Source organism: Crocodylus siamensis, chromosome 11 (assembly GCF_052110815.1).
Source record: "Crocodylus siamensis isolate JL-2025a chromosome 11, ASM5211081v1, whole genome shotgun sequence".
In the NCBI taxonomy this organism is placed as follows: domain Eukaryota; kingdom Metazoa; phylum Chordata; order Crocodylia; family Crocodylidae; genus Crocodylus; species Crocodylus siamensis.
Window position 1 is genome coordinate 17974755 of NC_143405.1, and position 20098 is coordinate 17994852.

At 44.5% G+C, this 20098-nt stretch overlaps 1 protein-coding gene across 10 annotated transcripts in view; it reads right to left on the reverse strand.

Moving 5' to 3' along the window:
• Positions 1-20098, reverse strand: part of EXD3 (exonuclease 3'-5' domain containing 3) — a 446340-nt gene that overhangs the window by 250350 nt on the left and 175892 nt on the right. For all 10 annotated transcript variants that reach the window (XM_090022475.1, XM_090022476.1, XM_090022470.1 and 7 more), the window contains 5 exons: positions 9222-9388; positions 3772-3910; positions 3188-3389; positions 2294-2403; positions 964-1174 (listed from right to left, as the gene is read on the reverse strand). In XM_090022475.1, the coding sequence (XP_089878601.1) occupies positions 964-1174; positions 2294-2403; positions 3188-3389; positions 3772-3910; positions 9222-9388 (829 nt within the window). The remainder of the gene's footprint in view (positions 1-963; positions 1175-2293; positions 2404-3187; positions 3390-3771; positions 3911-9221; positions 9389-20098) is intronic.

Genomic DNA, 20098 nt, shown 5'->3' on the forward strand with positions numbered 1-20098 from the left:
TTCTCATCGATCCAAAGCAACTATATCCAATTGCTCTAAAATAGATGGAATTTATTGGTAGTATATTTTACACTCCTTTTTCAAGTCAGTGAATTGGAAACAATCAAAAGGCAGTGAAACATAATCCTGTTGCACCGATTCAGAACAAGTAAAAATGACAGTTTTGCCATCAGAGAATTTAGAGACAAGGTGTCAAATTCAGTTATGGCATTAAGGAGCTACAGTTCCCACTGACTGAGATTTTCAATGCCAACCAGAGCACATAGGAACACAGCATATTCATTTCAATAGAAGTCATATGGCTAAATCTCTTGGTCAGACTGATAAATTGTAACCAGTGATAATAGTAGAAACAATGTTTGCTTGCCAGAGGGCTGTATCTAAATGACTCTACAGGGCCCTCTTTCTTACAGAGGACTAACTTAGAGCTTACCTTTGAACAAAGGCTCAAAGCAAACTGCCAGACTCTTAAGCATACACCATTACTATACACTCCTGGCATACAGGTCCTGGATGGACAGCCCTCAAAGCATCCCTGCGCATTCTGAATTCTGCTCTAACAAGTGCTTCTCTGGATATAACAATTATTTCTCAAAAAATGTGTGTGGGGTGAAATGAGGCAGAAAGAAGTAGACTTTTTTCCTTTTCAACTATTCACAGAAGTTGACCCTGAAATTATGCTTCATCAGATAGGAATTGACTGGTAAAGAAATTATTTTATTAGGGAAATAATGAATCACTTGGCAGCTTATACTTCAGCTTTTGAAACCAGGTCAATAAAAGGACAAGCAAAATATGGCTTTGCTGAACAGGAATTAATCTGCTATGCCATTTTCCCTTTGGTTACTTAACATTTCTACCAGTGACGGGCACAACACCACACCTCTAGTTGAACATGGACACAGGTCAGAGCTGCTCCACTGCACCTCACTGTAGAGTGACTGAACAATGTGGTGATCCAACCTGCATAGAGGATCTGCTCCTCGCGAAGGGGCCGCTTCTCCCAGTTGGACAGCTGCTCTGTTTTATCCAGAGGCTTTCCCAGGACATGCTGCACCAGCAGGCTGAGTCCTTTCTCTGTCTGCCTGAACCCTCTGTCCTCACAGCTCTGCTCCTGTGACAGTACATCGACCTTCCGGACATCCTTCCTCCAGTCTCTGAAGCATTTCTGTAACTAAAGGGGAATAAAAATATGAAACAGCTTTCAGAAAAGATCCTGAAATATCACATGTGTCAGTGGGGCTATGCCAGGGAATACAAGCATCTTTATCTCCAGTAAAGGTACACGTGACCCAGACAGGAGCTCAGATGGTAAACTGCATGCACAAACAGTTATTGGATATTTGCTTGGCAAACACACTTGTTGGGAAGGAACTTGGTTTTGCAGGCCCTGGGACGGGAACTGCTGCTTCACTCACCGTACCATGCTTTGAGCAGAACTCTCCGCAGAGAGATCCTGATCCCAGCTGAAGCTTCTGGGTAATAACACAATGGAATAACTACACGGCAATAACAGCAACACACTGTCATCTTCCCCACACACACCACCGCTGTTACACAGTGACAGTGCTCTAATCCAAAAACAGGTGCATTTTTGGTAGTGGATGAAGGCAGCGTGCTGTGCAGCATCTGGGGGAATGCTTGTTCACCAGAGCGCCCCAAGGGATGATGAAGTTGAATGGTCATAAACTACTGCAAGACCATTTCAGGCTGGACATAAGGAAGAATTTCTTTACTGCTTGAGCCCCCAAGGTCTGCAACAGCCTGCCATGGGAGGTGGTTCAAGCACCTACACTGAACACCTTCAACAGTAAATTGGATGTTTATCTTGCTGGGATCCTATGACCCCAGCTGACTTCCTGCCCTTCGGGCTGGGGGCTGGACTCGATGATCCTCCGAGGTCCCTTCCAGTCCTAATATCTATGAAATCTATATAGTCTACAGCTTTATGCTCTTTATGAACCCTCTACAAACCATGGCAGTTATACAGATACAGACAAATGCTAAACTAATGGAGCTTTCTTCCCTATGGCGCTACAATTTTACAAGTCAAAAGTCAATCTGCAAGAATTAATTCTCACAAAACAGGAATATGACTGGTGTTCAAAAAACCTCCCCTTCATTCTAATTCTAATACCTTAGGAGCCACCAGTGGAAAAGACCTATTAGGTCATGTAGCTATCTCTCTGCCAATACAGGATGCAGAAAGACAATGCTGTGAAACAGTTTTACAGTTATCTCCATGCGCAATCAAGAGAAGGAATTTTCCATGTCTTCAGGTTCTCATCCTTACTTGTTTATCTACTGTGAACAGGTCCACTGTGCCTTGTACCTCCCTGTTCAGGTTTTTAAAAGTAGAACACGTTGCAGCAAGGCTGGCAAGATCTCCAGACATCCCGTAACCTGGAAAGACAAAATCCCACAACACGTAGCTAGAAACACTTACAATGCCTAATACACTTCAGTTAGTCTTAGCTATGTGGTTAGATAACCTGCAACAAAGGTGCAAACAGGCTTTGGTTTGGAAGAGTACCAAACTCCCTATTTCTTTCCTTTTCCAATAGAAATTCTTCCAGGTCAGGATTCAGTGTGGAAGAAGATGGGTAAAACAAAAATGTCTGCATTGTAGCCTTGCCCCTGCATTGCTTCAGTTCCTCTCACCTGGAGCAAAGTCACCGTGCAGCAAAAGGCTAACATGGCAGCTATGTGACCCACCTCAGTCTCTAGCTGTCTAGCAGATGAGATTGTAAATTTGGCTTTGAACTCCAGGTTCAGGGCTAGTAAAACGTGGGGCCACCTAACAGATCTGGTTCAGGGCTAGTCTGAAAAACTGTGGATGTGGTGTGATAGGGGTTAACTCAGAGTGTTTAAGAAATCCAGACCTGGGAAGGTCACTGCCATTAGTGTCAGGTTAGACTCTTCACTGCCATAGCGGGCATTTAATATATATTGTTTCAGATGCTGACTCCAAAATGAATGGATCAGAGTGAAAAACTTGAAGCGGCAGATCTAAGACCCTGCTTTAACTGACCTACATAACCTCAAAATGGGGTAATCCCATGTGTAGGAACCAGGACAGATGGAGCCCCTTACTGTCCCTCTAGATCAAGAGTAGGAGAGGAGATGACAAACTCTTCCAGGGGGTCAGTTAGTTGCAGGGTTGAACATGAGTGAAGGCAGCAGTTACCTAGCTTAGTGATGGCTGGGTCTGAAAAGAGTGTCTGGATAAAGTGAGCAAGCTTCTCCTGCTCAACCTCCTCCTGGAACTGCAGTAGATCCAAGAGGAACACCTGGTCCTTGACAGCGAGCTGAAGCAAGGAGACACGCGACCTCCCCACACTGCCAAACGAAGGCCTCCACTCCATGTCGATGCCAATTACCTGGCCAGGCTGTAACACAAATGAAAGACATTCTTTACTAAGGCTTGTCTCCACAGGGAAATGATCTGGGCCTAACTGTAGTGTTTCCTCTGGGGAAGCATTATTCCAAACAAAACTATTTTACTACAGAAGAATCACACTGCTTTGGCAGAATGTGCACCTGAGACCCTATTCTGGAATGGCAGCTTCCAGTCCATTTTCCCATATGGGCTAGCCCTTAGGCCTCAAGGATTTCCTGCAGGAAATGCCACCAACAGTGCTCCATCTGCTCTCACTGGCCTGGGGTCAGATGCATGTGAAGATGATGGACAAAATCCACCCTATGTTATGCGATTCATGGGGATCTCTCCACTCTACAGCATTACCAAATACACACCAGAGCAACACCTACCTGCAGCACCTGTTCCCTGCACTGCTGCATCTCTTCCCATGTCTGCAGGAAGTGAATGTTCTCCCTGGGAATGGGCAGCTGGTAATAATTCTTCTTCCTGTCCTCTTCATAATCATCAGTTCTCTCAGCATCTTCTACCCTATAAAAAACACAATCCAAATGCTTTTCACAGGGTCATCATGAGAATTTCATTTCCGATTTGTTCCATACATGCCTTACAGTTCAGCTCTGCAATGAATTCCGTTACACATGGGGGCTACAGTCCAAATGTCGACATGCATTCACAACTCTGCTTGGACATCAACCAGGGGGTGTTTTGGGGGTGAGCACATATGTGTAGGTGGAATTCTGGTCCCAGTTGTTCACGTTCTAGGGTACAGAATTTTTTTTTTTTTTTTTAATAAAAGAACATCACTAAAATCCTAGAGGCCCTTATTTCACCCACATATCCTGCAGGCCTCTGTCCTTTCACTCATTTTTTTACCCTTTCCTGACCCTCTCCCTTCCTTTCTTTTTTTGCCCAGGCCCATCCTCTTTCCATTTACTCACCACCATAAAAATGGCATGACAGGAGGCACAACTGTGGGATCATGCGTTAGATCCCATCTTGCCTTATTGCTGGAGAAGGGCAAGCCCAATCCTGGGCTCTCCCTAAACAGACAAGAAGCAAGTTCCCACAGATAGGATTGCTCTCAACTGAGGGGCTCGCAGCCATGGAGGTGTCCCATGTACCCCAGCAAATAGGAGACATAGCTGCTGCAATCTCCCTACCATGGAACCCTTCATGGCAAAGAGATTGCAGCTACTGTGGTCCCCCAGCCGCAGGGGTGTGTACAGGCTCCTATAGCTGGGAGATCACAGCTGCTGCAATCTTCCCACCACAGGGGTGCACCACACCCCGCCACAACTGGGAGACCACTGTAGCTATAATATCCCAGCTGCTGGGGTGCTCCACACACGCTCAGAGGTGGGAGATTGCAGCCACACCCTGCAGTTGCTGGGACCCAGAGCCCTGCAGCTGTGGACAAGGAGTTCTAGCGGTACCCAGTGGCTGCAGAGACCCAGCATCCCCAGTAGCTGCAGGGTACTGCCAGGACCCGGAGTCTGCAGCTCCTGAATACTGCAGAGGCTGAGAGTCCCCTCAGCTGCAGGACTCCCAGCCCCAGCTTGGCACAGTGCACTTCTGCAGCCGAGAATGTGGTCAGCTGGCAGGGCTCCCAGCCACAGGGGTAGACCCTGCTACATATTCAAATTAGAGCTGGACAGCAACCAGCTATAAAGTTAATACACATTTTCAAGGTCTAACTTTATAGCTGGTTGGACTTTTCTATGGCATGACAAGTACTTTGAACATACAGCTAGTCTCAGTTAATTGCAGAATTAACCAGTTAACTGCACAATGCCTATAATGTATAGAGGGGGCCTAAGAGAACAGCACATGTGTTTAATTAATGACGCTCATGACCACAAAACTTTACTAGGAGACTAGAAAACCCCCTCACCAAAGCCCAGGCTTAGTTTATTTATCATCATTACACAGTTCTCTTTCCCAGAATGGATGTGACCTGGCAGCCCAGAAAGTTAGGTGGCAAGTTCCAGATTCTAGGATTCCACATCATAAATACTTGGTTCTCGGCTCCCCGCAGCAGTCCCAGGCATCTGGTAGTTCTCATGTCGTATCGCAGTCTCTGACTTGCTAAGAGTCAAAACCAGAGTTCCATTTATCTCTTTAGAAAGGAACATGTTCTAATAAGAAAATCACAAGCTGCTCCAACTAAGGTCTCCAACTAAGAACACCAGAATCTACCGCTTTGGTCTCAGCAGCTGCGTCCTATACACAGCTCAGAATGGAATGACTCACCATGCACGCTTCCAAGAGAACGGAAGGGTTTCACGGACTTCTCCTTCCTATGGAAAGCCCTGCCTGTCCCCTGACACTGCACAAGAACATTTGCTTTCTGTGGTACAGGGTTGGAAGAAGCAAAACCCAACACTGCTCCGACATCTCCCTCCACTTCAGGGATACGTTCAATGCTGGACTGACTACGATCTTACTGTGCAACTCCCCCAAATAAAGCTTCAGACAGTGCCACAAAAAAATTTAAAGTGAACACATCAGCACCCTACAGTTGTTTGAGAGATGCCTGCAGAAGCAGCTTTTGTGAGTTATCACTGATTTCCTACAACAGGCTCTTACGCAGCACAATTTCTTTTTCATAATGCAGCAGAGGCTCTTGAAATAGTTTCAGAACTGGAAGGTCAGCACATTGCTCTGGTGTCCCATCCAAATGATGCAACTGAAGGAAAGTAAGCATAATAAAACAAAAATCCAGCTATTTTTCACATATCATGAATATCTGAACAGTCTCGTTCCCACAGAGACTTTAAATGGCTTATTATTTGAGAAAATATTTACAAACCTTGTGTTTAGGGGACTGCATGACTAATTTTGTAGCATGGCAGCTTTGTGCTATACAAACATTAGCTTGCATAGACAGTCTGTGTGCATGGGGAAGTCAATATTTGTGTAAAATATTTAATGAAGGTGTGAAATCTCAGGTCTCCGGGAATATTCTCATCTGCACAGTTCAGGAGTGGCATGTGGTATGACCAGTAGCAGGGGTGATTTCATCATTCATATTCTGATATCATCTCTTACCTTTACAGAGGAAACACCCACTCTGGAACCTGCTGCAACAATATTTCAGCGGCTGATATAAGTGAAGTGCCAGTGCTCTTTACAATTCAAACACCTTACAGTAGAAGGTAGTAGTATTCCCATTTTACAGTGAGGAAACAGGGGCATAAGGGGCTTCACAGCCATCCAAAATTCCTGGAGAATGGCAGAGCCACAAGATCCTAGGGTTCATGACTCCGTGCCTTGTTCTACCCACCCAATCCTACTGCCTCTCTTGTGCATCCAGACAGCGTTCCCTCTAAGCTATGTGGCATGTGCAGCTATGCTCATGCCGTGCATGCCACACAACGTAGAGGGAAGGCTGCATGTAGATGAAGTGAGATAACTGGCACTCTGAGTTCCTGCACCTGTTTCTTACCTGACCCCATGTCCTAGGACTGTGCTATCTGTTTTGTGGGTTTCCAGTGTACACAAGAAACAAAGTGGATGTGAAAGACCATGCAGTGTCTTTAAGGCACAAACCCACCTCAGAGACAGCCTCCTGTAGTCACAGACTTCAGTATCTCCTGAGTGCCACTCGTGGGCTATTCTTCCCAAAGTTGCCATATCTGCCATTTTTGCTGGCCTTGGCTGGCCAGTGAGGTGATGGGGGAGTTCCCCAACTCCACCTATATGACAATCAGGTTCATGTGCTAAATGGGCAGGTGTTTTCTCTGCTATATGGGCCACTTCTCAGGGAAGGAGTCGTGTATTGTCTGAGAGAAGCACATGTTGCCAGGGAGGGCAACGTTGAGAGAATAATTACTTCAGTCTACAATTTATTGATGATATATGCACCCTAAAACTACACTACTGAAGTCAGTGGGAGTTCACTGTTTTGCTCAACAGGTCACATAAGCTATTGGACAAGGCTTCAAATGCCTAACTGGATAAACATAATTCTTACAGAGCCAGATCCAAAGTCTACTGAACTTAATACAGAGTGACATTTACTTCAGGGGCTTTTGGATCCAGCCCAAACTGACAAAGAGGACTTTAAGATGACTTCAAGTCTCTCAGGGAGGGGAAGCAGGAAAGTATGATTAGGGAACTTCAGGCAATTTAAAATATTTTCCTCTTTCAGGAATATAAGCCTCATCAGCATCACTACAGTAAACTCTGGTTAATTTGTCACTCCAAGGAATTGGTGATGATTTCTAATTATCCTTAAGTGACTAATTATCAGTAGTTAACAATTTTCAACTTTGCATGATGTATTTTGCCTTCCATATTGACTAGGTAAGGAATGAATTCTGTCATTCACCAGGAAAAGCTACACTATAAAAATTCCAAGTGCAAACTGTATACACTTTGGTTTGCTATATGGAGAAACAGTACGATTATGCAGATAAATGCTTAACGTCTAGTTTCTTACTATAAAAATTCAGTGTGTTCACATCAGAAGAACTACACGATGGAGTAAAATAATCAAAGCTTTTGACTTTGCATTCTCACTTTTGCCAAAATAGAAGGCAGTTTCGAGAACTGGAACAGCTGATCATCTATGTCTTGTTGAGGCATGAAAAGCTGAAGAATACTTAATGCTTTAAACACAGCATCCATCTTGCTTTCTAGGGAGAGTGCAGGTCAGTACCTTTCAAGCCAGTCATCAGGAGCAAATTCTTAAATTCTTTTATTATTTAGCGCATATATACATTTGAAAATGAATTAATACATTTTAACAGCCAACTCATCACCTGAAGTATTTTGTATACAAATCAATAGGACTAGCAGTGATTGTGTATACAGGGTAACAAAAGTATAGTGACAAGTTATCCTAATGATTGCTTGATCAGATTTCACTGTATTTAGATATAGCACATTGTGGTACCAATTACAGGCTGGACACAAAGTTTGTGCAGCATGAGGTATAGTTAGATCCCTTCCATTTCATTGCATTTACTCTGCAGCAGAGTCCTGGCAAAGAGACTTGGAGAATCCTGGTCCTCTACCATGGCAAAGTGGCCCATCCCATGAAGACCAGAACACTTTGGTGTGTGCTTAATCTAAGAGTGTTCCCATGCTTGTGGAAAGCAAACATCAACCATGCACAGTCAAAGACATGTTACTGTGACTATACAGTGAAAATTCTTGCAGAATTCTCCCACCCTAGAAGCTGAACAAGCTGCATCCTTCAACACCGCCCTACAACAGATTATTTTATGCAACATGGCAGCCCTGATGTGGTGACTAATATGTATTAGGGCTGTATGAAGCTTTCGTCCCTGATTTGATTTGACAGAGATTTGGCTCGATTCGATGGCCAAATCTCCGAATCTGAATCGAATCGGAACCCTTCCCCTACCCCGCGCACACCCCGTGGCTCAGCGACTGGTCCTTCCTGGATCTGGGGGGGCACCTGGGATCCCCCTGCGGCTGATCGCCAGGCAGTGGAGGTGCAGGCACCCCCCCCCCATGCGCTCCCCGATGGACCCAAAAGTGAACTGGAACTACTTCCGGTCCACTTGTGGGTTTGCCACCAAGCACGCAGGGCCACCGCCCCGTGCTCCTGTGGGATGCTCCATCCACCCCAGCATCGCAGCATTCATGAGCAGCGCCTGATACCTCGAGGTGTGTAGAAAAAGCATTTAAAGCTGTGTCTATGTCTGAATCGCTGATTCTCTGAATCAGCATCGAATCTTCAGATTCGGATTTGGCCTAATTGAATCAGGGACAGTGATCTGAATCACTGTCCCCAATTCAGGCCGAATCCGAATGAATAGGGCCCATTTTGCACACCCCAAAAGTGTATTACATAAAACAAGGTATTTACCTCTCCTGGATCTTGAGTCTCTGAAGCTCATCAGCCACTCCATAAGGCAGGTTCTCCTTAGGGAAGTTATAGTGGAAAGCCCACCTGGCTGCAGTGTTCAAATCACAATAACTGACCAGCAGGTGGATCAGCTGCTCTTGTAGCCACCGACTGTCCCCCACGGTGCTCTGTGAGGAAAACATATGAACAGAATCTGGTTGTGCAGGTTTCATCTTGAGGGCATGACTATGAATTTCCATGGATAGGGCATCACAAGAGAAACTGTACAGTATTACTTTCTTATTGAAGAGGGGAAGAAAGAACAAGAATGCATACAGGCTGGGGAACTCCCTTCTCGTCAGTGCAGAGGCAGAAAAGGATCTTGGAGTCATCACTGATGACAAGATGAACACGGGCCGGCAGTGTGGGGAGGCAGTCAGGAAGGCCAACTGCACCTTGTCATGCATCCACAGATGCATCTCAAGCAGGTCCAAGGAGGTGATCCTTCCCCTCTGTGCGGCATTGGTCAGGCCGCAGCTGGAGTACTGCGTCCAGTTCTGGGCGTCGCACTTCAGGAGGGATGTGGACAACATGGAGAGGGTCCAGAGAAGGGCCACTCACATGATCAGGGGGCAGCAGGGCAGGCCCTACGAGGAGAGGCTACGGGACCTGAACCTGTTCAGCCTCCACAAGAGAAGGCTGAGGGGGGATCTAGTGGCCTGTTACAAACTAGTCAGAGGGGACCAGCAGGCATTGGGGGAGTCCCTGTTCCCCCGAGCACTACCAGGAGTGACTAGAAATAATGGTCACAAGCTGGCAGAGGGTGGATTTAGACTACACATCAGGAGGTGCTACTTCACTGTCAGGGCGACTAGGATCTAGAAACAACTTCCAAAAGAAGTGGTGCTGGCTCCTACCCTGGGGGTCTTTAAGACAAGGCTTGACAATCACCTTGCTGGGGTCGTTTAACCCCAGTACTCTTTCCTGCCATGGCAGGGGGTTGGACTTGATGACCTGCTCAGGTCCCTTCCGACCCTACCAACTATGAAACTATGAATGCGTCTCTCCTCCTTGACAAGAAAACCTGTTTTTGCTACATCTACCAGCAGCCAACTCATACATGTCTCACTAGTATACCTTACTGGGCTCCTGTGCAGTGGAACTGCTCCTGGAGAGCATTTGATCAGGGCACTCCACCTTATCTGACAAGAACACAGCAGAGAGAGGAGTGCGTGCAATCAGCATGCTACAAGACAATGCGCTTACAGCAGATGACAACCAGCACATCCATTTTCTCTCTGATGCTAACAAAATAAACAGAATCAGGGTAATGCATGAATAGAAAAAAGGCCTCTAGAGCATCAGCTCCATGAGGTTCATGTCTTCAAGCTATTCTTCACAAGAGGGTCAAAAAGGCATTATTTAAAAAAGGAGATTGTGGTTAATCACAGAACTCCTGGAGCCAGATCCTTGGGTAAAGGTGTGTGCATGTGTGTGTCCAGCCTTAAGCCAACTTTGCACATAGCCACACATCCTCTGTTTATGACACTGGCTACAGATAAATGGAAGATCCACTTTGAGACACATTCCACACAGCTGTATTTTTAAAATCTCTGTAACATTAAAGTAATCCCACCAGAAGGGTAAAATGCTAATTACTCTGATTATAAAGTAGGTCCACACTCTGCATGCAATAATTAATTACTTAATTAACCTCTTATTGGTAAGGAACTTCCTACCTTCATAAAAGACAAGATGTTCCTACTGTGCACTAACCAAAGCCAAAGTGATTAATTTGTTCGGTCATGGGAAACATACTCAAATCTTCCATTATTTGAAATTTTAATCTGGTTTCTTAACATAATTGTGTACATTATCACCATTGTGCCAGCTGCTACGAATTCCCCCCAAAGGGAGGCTTTGTAGTGATAGGTAGTATCTTTAAATGCCTCAGAACAGCAATGAAGCATTGGAAATGCAAATATAAAACAAAGGGAACACAAAATTAGGACCTGTCACTTTGTATTCACTATACAGGGCACCGTCTTCTGAGGATGTGGCATTTGGATTACAAGTGCCACAGAGAAAATGTCCACAGGATGGTATTCTTATTGTGGTGATTAACCTGTGGCGACACTGCCTGCTTTCCTAGTAATTGCAGCCACTGTTGTTATAATAAAAGTGACATAAATGATATAATAAAAAGCAAATAATGAGTAACCAGAAATCTGATAGACCTGATTTGTGCAAAAAATCTGGCCAGCATTGTTGTACTGGTTAGGAGTGTGAAAAATATCACCTTCTTGACCATCCTAGCTGTGTCAGCAAAAATCCCACAGTACATATATACAAAAAACTAGAACTCTTGGTTCCAGAATGATACCTTTTATTATAAAAGGTATCATTCTGGAACCAAGAGTTCTAGTTTTTTGCATGCCTTCTTGTCTCAGACCACCATGGTTACCAAGTACACCCCTGATAAGGTAGACATAGTGATATTTCCAAAAATGAGATCTTATGTCAGTATGTTTTGCTCAGGCACCTGGCATCAAAGTAAAACCGCTGGAATAACATGTTTTGTCAACACTGGTGGGAAGGGCTTTGTTGATATTATTCTACCACTTGTAGTTATTGCAGCAAACGCTTTCTAGTGTGGATGAGGCAGAGAAGCTGAACATATTGCCCTACGTTATTAAGACAGCCCTAAGCGCCTTTTGCACAGCAGCACACCTGCAGCGAAACGTTTCTTGCGGGGCTGGAATACATTCCCAGGGATTCTGTCTACCTTGCTTTTTCCCCCAGAACATGTGCAAACAACATCTGAAGGTGTGGAATGCTGCTGGGGCCACTGAGTCTCATTCCTGAGATTCTTTCAGCAATGAAAAGGTGAGAAGTGGTCTTCAAAGCAGACACTCCTGCTCAGATCAGGAAATCAATCTGTTGATAGCCCAAGGTAAGAAAAGAAAAATGAAAAACACAGTGATGCAAGGTGGGGGAGGAAGGGAGGGAGGGAGGAGACAGGGACTGGAAAGAACAGACAAAGAAACCAGCTTCACCATACACAAATTTAGCATGGGAGAGTTGAATGAAACCACACCAGAAAGAATGCTGGTCAAACACACATGCTGTATGCCGAAATGGGGAAGCATTTTTGTTCTCATTTTGAGGTCTATTTTCATCCCAGTTGCTAATGTTCTGGAGAGACAGACGTATAGGAGAGGCAGATGCAGGGTTAGCAGACATGGAGCAGCCACAATAGCAGTGCTTGACATCTTGAATCCGGGTGAAATGGAAAGTACCCGTGGTTTACTTTTGCACCAGAATGGACAGGATCATAAACAGCAAAAGCTGGAATTGGGGCGTTTTGGTCCCAGGAAGACCCATGCTCTTATGCAGAAGAAACACTTCACCTGGGGTGATGTTTCCATCACGTACATGTATTTCAGTTTCTGGAAATAAAGACTTTTGAAGAGGAAATGGGTATTTGCACATGGAACTAATAGCATGCCAGAATAAAATGGTCACAATCAACACAAACACCCTGCTCCATGATTCCTCCAAGCCAAAGGAAATTATACCACGTCAGCAAGACTTATTTACATGCCTTTGAAAGTCTTAGACATATCATCCTACCCTTAATCTGCAGGCACACACAAAAATTCCTGTCACCAACTATAACCTCTGATTAAAAGCTCTCCAGACCAAGGCTTACAGGTTACATACAGATAAATTAATCTCCTTTTTCAGATGACTGTTTTACTGGTGGGTAACAATTAGAGCAGAAGCAAATTTAGCCAGATGCCAATCCAAAGCCCATGAAGCCAACCACAGTCTTCGCACTGATAGCAATAAACTCTGAAGTGGACCCAGCATAACAACATAAACCCTGATCTCTCTTCTTGTGACCTTCCCTTTCACCCTTACCTTATTTCTACAGGTTATCTTGTCCTTCCATTTGTTTGTTTTGACCTATATTTCTGCCAGATACAAATCCCCACCCTCCCCTGACACTTTTCAGTTCAGAAATAGCTACTCAACACAAGTGAAGTTCTGGCAGTAGCTTGCTGTATCAACTCTAAATTAGCTCATGAATATCTTGGCCAACTCTCCCCAGTGCTCCCCCAGAAAAAAGGCGAAGAAATGTCAAGCAGATTGGTTGAGACCTGAAAAATGTTGACAGGATCAAGTCAGAACTGGATTTTGAATGGAAAATGAGTATTATCACTACATTAACGAATGGAAGGCAACAGCCGTCTCATTACAATAGTTAGTTTCTTATGCGTGTCTGTATGAAAGACATTCCCTGGAACATACTGCATTATTATTATTTCCATACTTATTTTTTTTCTCTAATAGAGTTGTCAAGACTTAGTATTTTGCAGTTAGGATTGTTTTTATTACATGGAAACTGCCGCAGAGTTGCATCTTCAGTGTTTGGTATAAGAAAGGTCCTTTCATCTTTGGATTTCAGAGCAGATTGGCTTGGGGAAAGAACAAACCTTCCTGCTCCTTCAGACATGGGGGTTGAGTTACTCTGCATCTGAGCAACTCATTTACCAAACAGAATGGGATCATCTGGCTGTTTCGACAGAAAAGCAAAATGTATATTCTCCCATTAGGAATAGCATGGAGGTGCCTTCCCCTTGGCAGTCCCTCCTGTGTCTGATTTTTGTCTCCAGACTGTGAGACTTCTTGGAGCATCTAAAACCAGCACATTAGCAGAAAGGTCAGGAGTGTAATGTGCTTTATTTTTTGCAAGCCACACCCATCTTTTTCTCAATTGTGCCAGGGGTCTGCCAAGCTATTGTGTTGCTGGACTCCTTGTACCCTGAAATCAGGAGCTGGAAGATTCGTGTTTCAGCCTGAAACTCCTGTTCTTCCCACCATCCCTGCCTAAGGGCAGGCTGTTTGTCTACATATTTTTCAGAGCTATAGAGCAAGATTATTAACCCCATGAAACCAAGTTTCACCCGTGGAAAGAGGTACTGCATGATGTATATAAACACTACATTTAAAAACACATCAAGAAATAGCTAATTTTACTTTTTTCCCCCCTTTGTAAGCCTCATGAACCAAATCAATGTGAATACTGTTCTGAGGATCCCTGTTTGAGATGCTAGTGTTTGGAAAATGGGGCTTTCCCTGACCCTTGTCTAGTGGAAGACTCAAATCTCAATGCTGGCCCTAGCATTGCTGGAAGTTATCTGGGGTCCAGATCTGCAAAGCACCAGCGCTTGCCCTTGAATAAATAAGCCTGACAAAATGTTGATACTTATCCAAATACTTCACACCTCATAGTTTGGTAATGTCAGACAGGAGATGCTACAAAGAGAGGATTTTCTGGTGATAGTCCAGCACCAGGCGAGACAGAAGATGAATGTAGCAGGGGAAGCTAGGCAAACTTCTTCAGACCTCAAAGTAATAAACTGTTTATCCCAGTAACTGCCCTGTCTGAGCCCAATAACAGAGCACACTGAACACCACACACTGGCTAACCTTCTCCTTCCAGCTGCATTCTTCGAGAGTGGTCATTTATTTGTCTTTTGCCATTGTAAGTCACACCCACATGCTAAACATCATTGTAAGAAGGAAAATCGGGACTGGGGTGTTCCATAGGAGAGAAGGAATTGCTGACTTCAGGGCATAGCAAGGTCGAAATGTGTGGTGTGCATGTCAATAGAATGACTCCATCAGAAAGATCAGAAGCATACAACCATAGGGTTGAGAAGGATGCTGTTCCTATACTATCCAAGACAGGTGCTAATTCAGCTTTGCTCCTCCAGTTGTGGCACCTATGATCCCAGCCCTGTTTTAGCAACTGCCACTGATGGGAAGAGGACAAGCTGGTTTAAGATGCTTGCTGCTGAGGGAAAACATAAGACCAGCGAGTGGGAAGAAGAGTGAGTCACCCTTTCCAAGTAGAAATAGGAAGAACAGCATGTATCCCAGCTCACAAACGGATCATCACATATTGAAACTACTGAGCAAACAAACTAGTTTCCTTATATAACCCATGTCAGGCAGAATCCTTTAAGTCATAAATGGAAAAACTAAGGTAGAAGGTGGGGGATGGAGGAAGGGGGTATAATGTACCTAAAGCAGGGAACCAGCAGCAGAGCCATGATTCAAACTTGGGTTCACCTAATTTGTTCTAACCATTCCCCCAGACTCTAGTGCCTGAATAGCCTGCTTGCTCCTGCAGACCATGTCACCAGCAGACTACACTTCCAGTGCTGACATGTCAGATGCCCCAACCAGCATTCACAGGAATCTTCAGTAGAGAACGTGCTATCTTGCTTGTGTTCAGGAGACAAGGATTCCCAACATCCCAAAGCGCATGTACCCAGTAAAAAGGGGTACAAGTTTCCTCTGTAAAAACAAAAGTACACAAGCTGCTACCTTATTAAACAGCCAGATTTCACAGAGAGAAACACTGTGCTGTACCAGCAATGTACTGATATAAAACTCTGCACCACAGGCCAAGCATAGCAGTTCTCCAACCATGGTTCTGCCCAATAATGAGAAAGCAGCCCTTGTAGCATTGTGAAATGCTTTCAAACACCACTGTATGAACGTCAAACTTCTAAGATTTCGATTTTGTTTTGTGTCTTGAAGGATATGAGGTCTCCATAAGGAAAATTTTCACTGCGACACAAAGTTGCCTGAAAGATCAGTATCAAGACATTAAACTAATCAAAAATCACTCTCGCACAAACACTGGCTCCAAATTCCACCCAAAGTATGGAAGCACAGCAGTGCACTGCAGCCACAGTCCCACAGACAGTCAAACAGCAACACCACCATACTTTACTGAGACAGAAAAGGAACAGAAAATGTATCTACTGTTTCCTACTGCTTTAGGAGAGCAGGAGACATAGAAGTTCCTCCTTGACAGAGAACTAAGAGGAATAAATCATAAAATAGCCAAGCTTAGGTTCTCTGCAAATAACAACAGTATGCTCAGCAAAACCCTATAGGGAGAGATGACAGGGAGGTTGGCTACCTCAATTCACAGCAGGCAGCCAAACCTAGTTGTGGTCACCCTGAGACAGCAAGGATGACCATTGTAAGCCAAGCTGGGAAAGTATGTCTTCATCTTACGACAGATCCATTAACTTCAGTGACATTTCCTTGCTGAGGAATCTGACCCAAGATTCCAGCTGAGGATCTGACCCAAGATCATGCGCTTAATGCTGTAATAACTAAGTGAAATCCTCTAACCTGTGTAATGCATAAGCGCAGACTAGGTGACTAGTCCTTCTATAGGCTTAATCTCTTGAAATGAATATATGAAGAGACTTAGTTTAACAAACACCCAAAGAAGAGGATTGAAAACCAGCACTGAAACCAGTTGTTTGGCTGTAACTAAACTGATTAGTAGGGCTGTGGAAAATTTCATCGGTTGTCTCAATTCAACACCGTTTCAACTAATTTCGAGCTCAAAACAGTGAAATCAAATGAAAATGAAGGGCTTCGAAACAGCCTTGAAACAAGATGAGGCTAGTTGAAACATTTTGAAACTTTTGAAACGTTTTGAGTTTCGAAGCCAACAGCGAGAGACAGGGGAAAAGCAGGGCTGCGCCCACAGCACTAGCCGGGAGCGCAGCTTTGGCTGTCCCTGTCTCCCGCTGCTGGAAACCAATAACAGTGCAGGGGAAGGGAACTGAACCTGGGCTCAGTTCTCCACTCCAGGGCTACGATCCAGTGTTGGGTGCTGTGATCTGGCCGGGGGGTGTGAAGAGTCAGCCCAACTGGTCCTCACTCCCACCCTCTGCACTGCAATCAGGTGCGGAGAGTCAGCCCAGTTGGGTTCACTCCCCTGCCCCGTGCTGTGATCGCAGTGGGGGGGAGGGAAGGAGGGGCAGTGAGCTCAGTTGGACTGACTCTTCGCCCCACACCCAATTGCAGCGTGTGGGTGGGGGGGGGATGAACCCAGCTGGGCTGACTCTCTGCTCCTCCCCGCCTGATCTAGCACTGGAGATGAGGAGTCAACTCAGCTGAGCTGACTCCCCGCCCCCTGTGCGATCTAGCACTGAGGGTGGGAAGTCAGCCTAGCTGGGCTGACTTCCCACCCCCAGCGATACGTTGAAACAGTGTCAAAACAGCCTTTCAGTTTCAATGGAACAAAATGGAACAGCTGTTTAGAACTGAAATAAAATTCCAAATGGAACGGTGTTCCTTCGAACCCACAAAACTCAAGGCGAAACGGAACGGTGCTGTTTCACACAGCCCTACTGATTAGCTACAGTTACATTAATCACTAACATAGTCGCATGTTCCTGTCCACCATGCTGTGCCATACCAAGAGTCCTTCTGCCTCCATCACAAGAAGGGTTCTAATATTACCAAATATTCATAGAACCCAGAATGTAAATCCCTGACACTATGTATGGACACTAACTGTTTAAAGCAAGTACTGATTTTTCCTGTTTGCCAGAAGAAGTTCCTCTACAAAATCACATTGTTCAGAAATCTCTGTTTCTGTTCAAGCAGCAGCCAACTTCTTGTTTCCACCTTCCCTCCTCTCTCAGGTCAGCAGCAGGATCATGAGCTCGTGCAACCTTCTGTAACTCAACCCTAGATCCTGCTTTTGAACCAGCAGCTGGACTTCAACAGTCTGTGGCTGTGAAGTTTGGGGAATCTCATCAGAGTGAGTGCATATCCCAGAGATATGAGAAATTGCCCTTAATCTGCCCTGACACTCTCCTACTGTGCGTCAAAGACCTCTTGGATTGAGATGTCTTTAACCTAACAGCATTCTTTTAGCAATACATCAGTCAAAGAGTAACATGTTTTCAGCTCTCCTGCTATCCTAACAAACCTGTAAGTTCTCAGGTACAATTAATTTTAAAAAATGCTTCTGTTTGTTGCCAGAGAAGCTAATGTCTTGATTACTGCATCATTTCTAACTCCCACCTCCCCTTAACACTCAACCAACCTCAAAACAAGCTCTATTCATAACAAAGGGTTGTTTGCTCTCCTCCCCAACTTATTGCTTGCTTACATTTCAGCTGGCCTCAGAGATCATGATTCATTTTGGGAAGTTCTGCTCTGCTGCGAGTTTGGGATTTTTTTTTGGGTAGCATTCAATATCTACTATCTGTATAATCTTCTCAGGCCCTATTTTGCCTTCTATTTGCATCCATCACTTCCACTGGCCTCACAAAGACGGGTAGCAGCAGTATCCCAGAGTGCATTTCGGCTAAAGTATCATTTAGGGAGAGCTGTGAGCACAAGATGTGAATGTGGAACACAACCAACAGTAATGCAGGTTCTTTAGTTCACACTTGTAATAGGCAGAATATTAGTTTGATATTATCTTTGCAATCTTGGTCTTGCTTCAGTTAGTTGGGAACCGGATTAAAGGATATTTTCTTTCTAAGAGTATGCGACTGTGGGAATCCCATTGAATAACACTTTCTATTCTGAATAGTCTTCAAATTGTTTAAATAAAGTAATAAAGAGAAAAGCATTCGCCCACTAGCACTAACTCCCGCTATTGGCAGCCTATGAAAAATAGAAGACTGCTAATGAACAGGACTTGGGTTACCACCACTCATTTTTATTTCACCATTCATGAAGCCCATTTGGCTGTGACCCAAAGTAATAATAAGTATTTTTGTAGGGTCTTTAGCAAATGGAAGGATCGGCAATGGGTTTTTTTCCCCCTTTAATCTCTCTTGGTGCATTTAAACTCCTGGTGCTTTTTGTTCTTGTGCAGGAATGCTTGAGAGGGCAAACTGAATGAACTCTGAAATTCACACCCTGGCAAACTGGACTGATTCCTAAATCCATAATTACAACATTCCTAAGAGGTATGCATTCTTTCAGAAAGAACAAGTAAAGATTAGTTTCCTGTTTCTTCCCGTTTACATGACTTCTCTGTCAAGAGGAACCTTCTTTTTGCTTCTGAACAATCATCTGTTTATGTGGTTCCCCCTTCTTGGCACCAAAATGGTGAAGTAATCTCGCCTAAAAGTATAACAGAGCCAAACTATCAATTGCAAATAGCCCAAACGTCTCTGTGAAAGACAGAGGATTTGCACAGTCTTTTCATAATCCAATGTCTATCTTGTAGGAACACTCACTGAGGTACTGATCCATTATAAGGCTATTAAATAATCTGGGGTGATTATTAGATAACCAAACTATTTTTGTGCTGAGTGGAAGAGAATGTAGAGAAGATGTGCATCTTTGTGAAAAACTAAAAATGTCAATGACACTGTACAGATACAGTCCTTAAATCTGAGTGCCTCTCTTGGATATAGAGATGCAGGTGTTGGGGGGACAAACCCTGCACCACTGCAGGCTCTGCAAAAGGAGCTGTAGCTTCTCCACCCGGCTCTGGGGGGGCCACAGTTTCCTGGTCCATGGCCACTTCTGGTCTGGCAGCCAACCCTGCTGTGGACTGGCAGCCAATCCGCCGTGGCCCAGCACCAGGCCACAGCCCAGGGATTGATAGCCCCTGCTCTCCAGGCAAAAGAAATCAGAACTCATGACAGAGATGATATATTTTATTAGACCAACTAGATATTTGCAAGAAAAATAAATCTTTATTTGCAAGCTAGATATTTGCAAAAACATTTTGTTATTCGCTTTTACAATCTTTGCATTCTCCTATGCCTGAGGAAGAGTGCGTGCACCCAAAAGTTTGCAAACAACGTTTTTGCAAATATCTAGTTGGTCTAATAAAAGATCTCACCTTTGCCACAAGTTCTGATTTCTCTTGGATATGTGTACATCCTTTATAATGCACCAGATTGCTGCATTTAAGCCCATAACCAAACAAAGGGGTAGGTTAAGGAGCTGCATACTACTGTCATCTTCCAGAAGCAAACAGTCTCAAGAGCCCTAGGAAGATATAGCCTTCAGTAACCCCTGCTACTCCTTTTCATAAA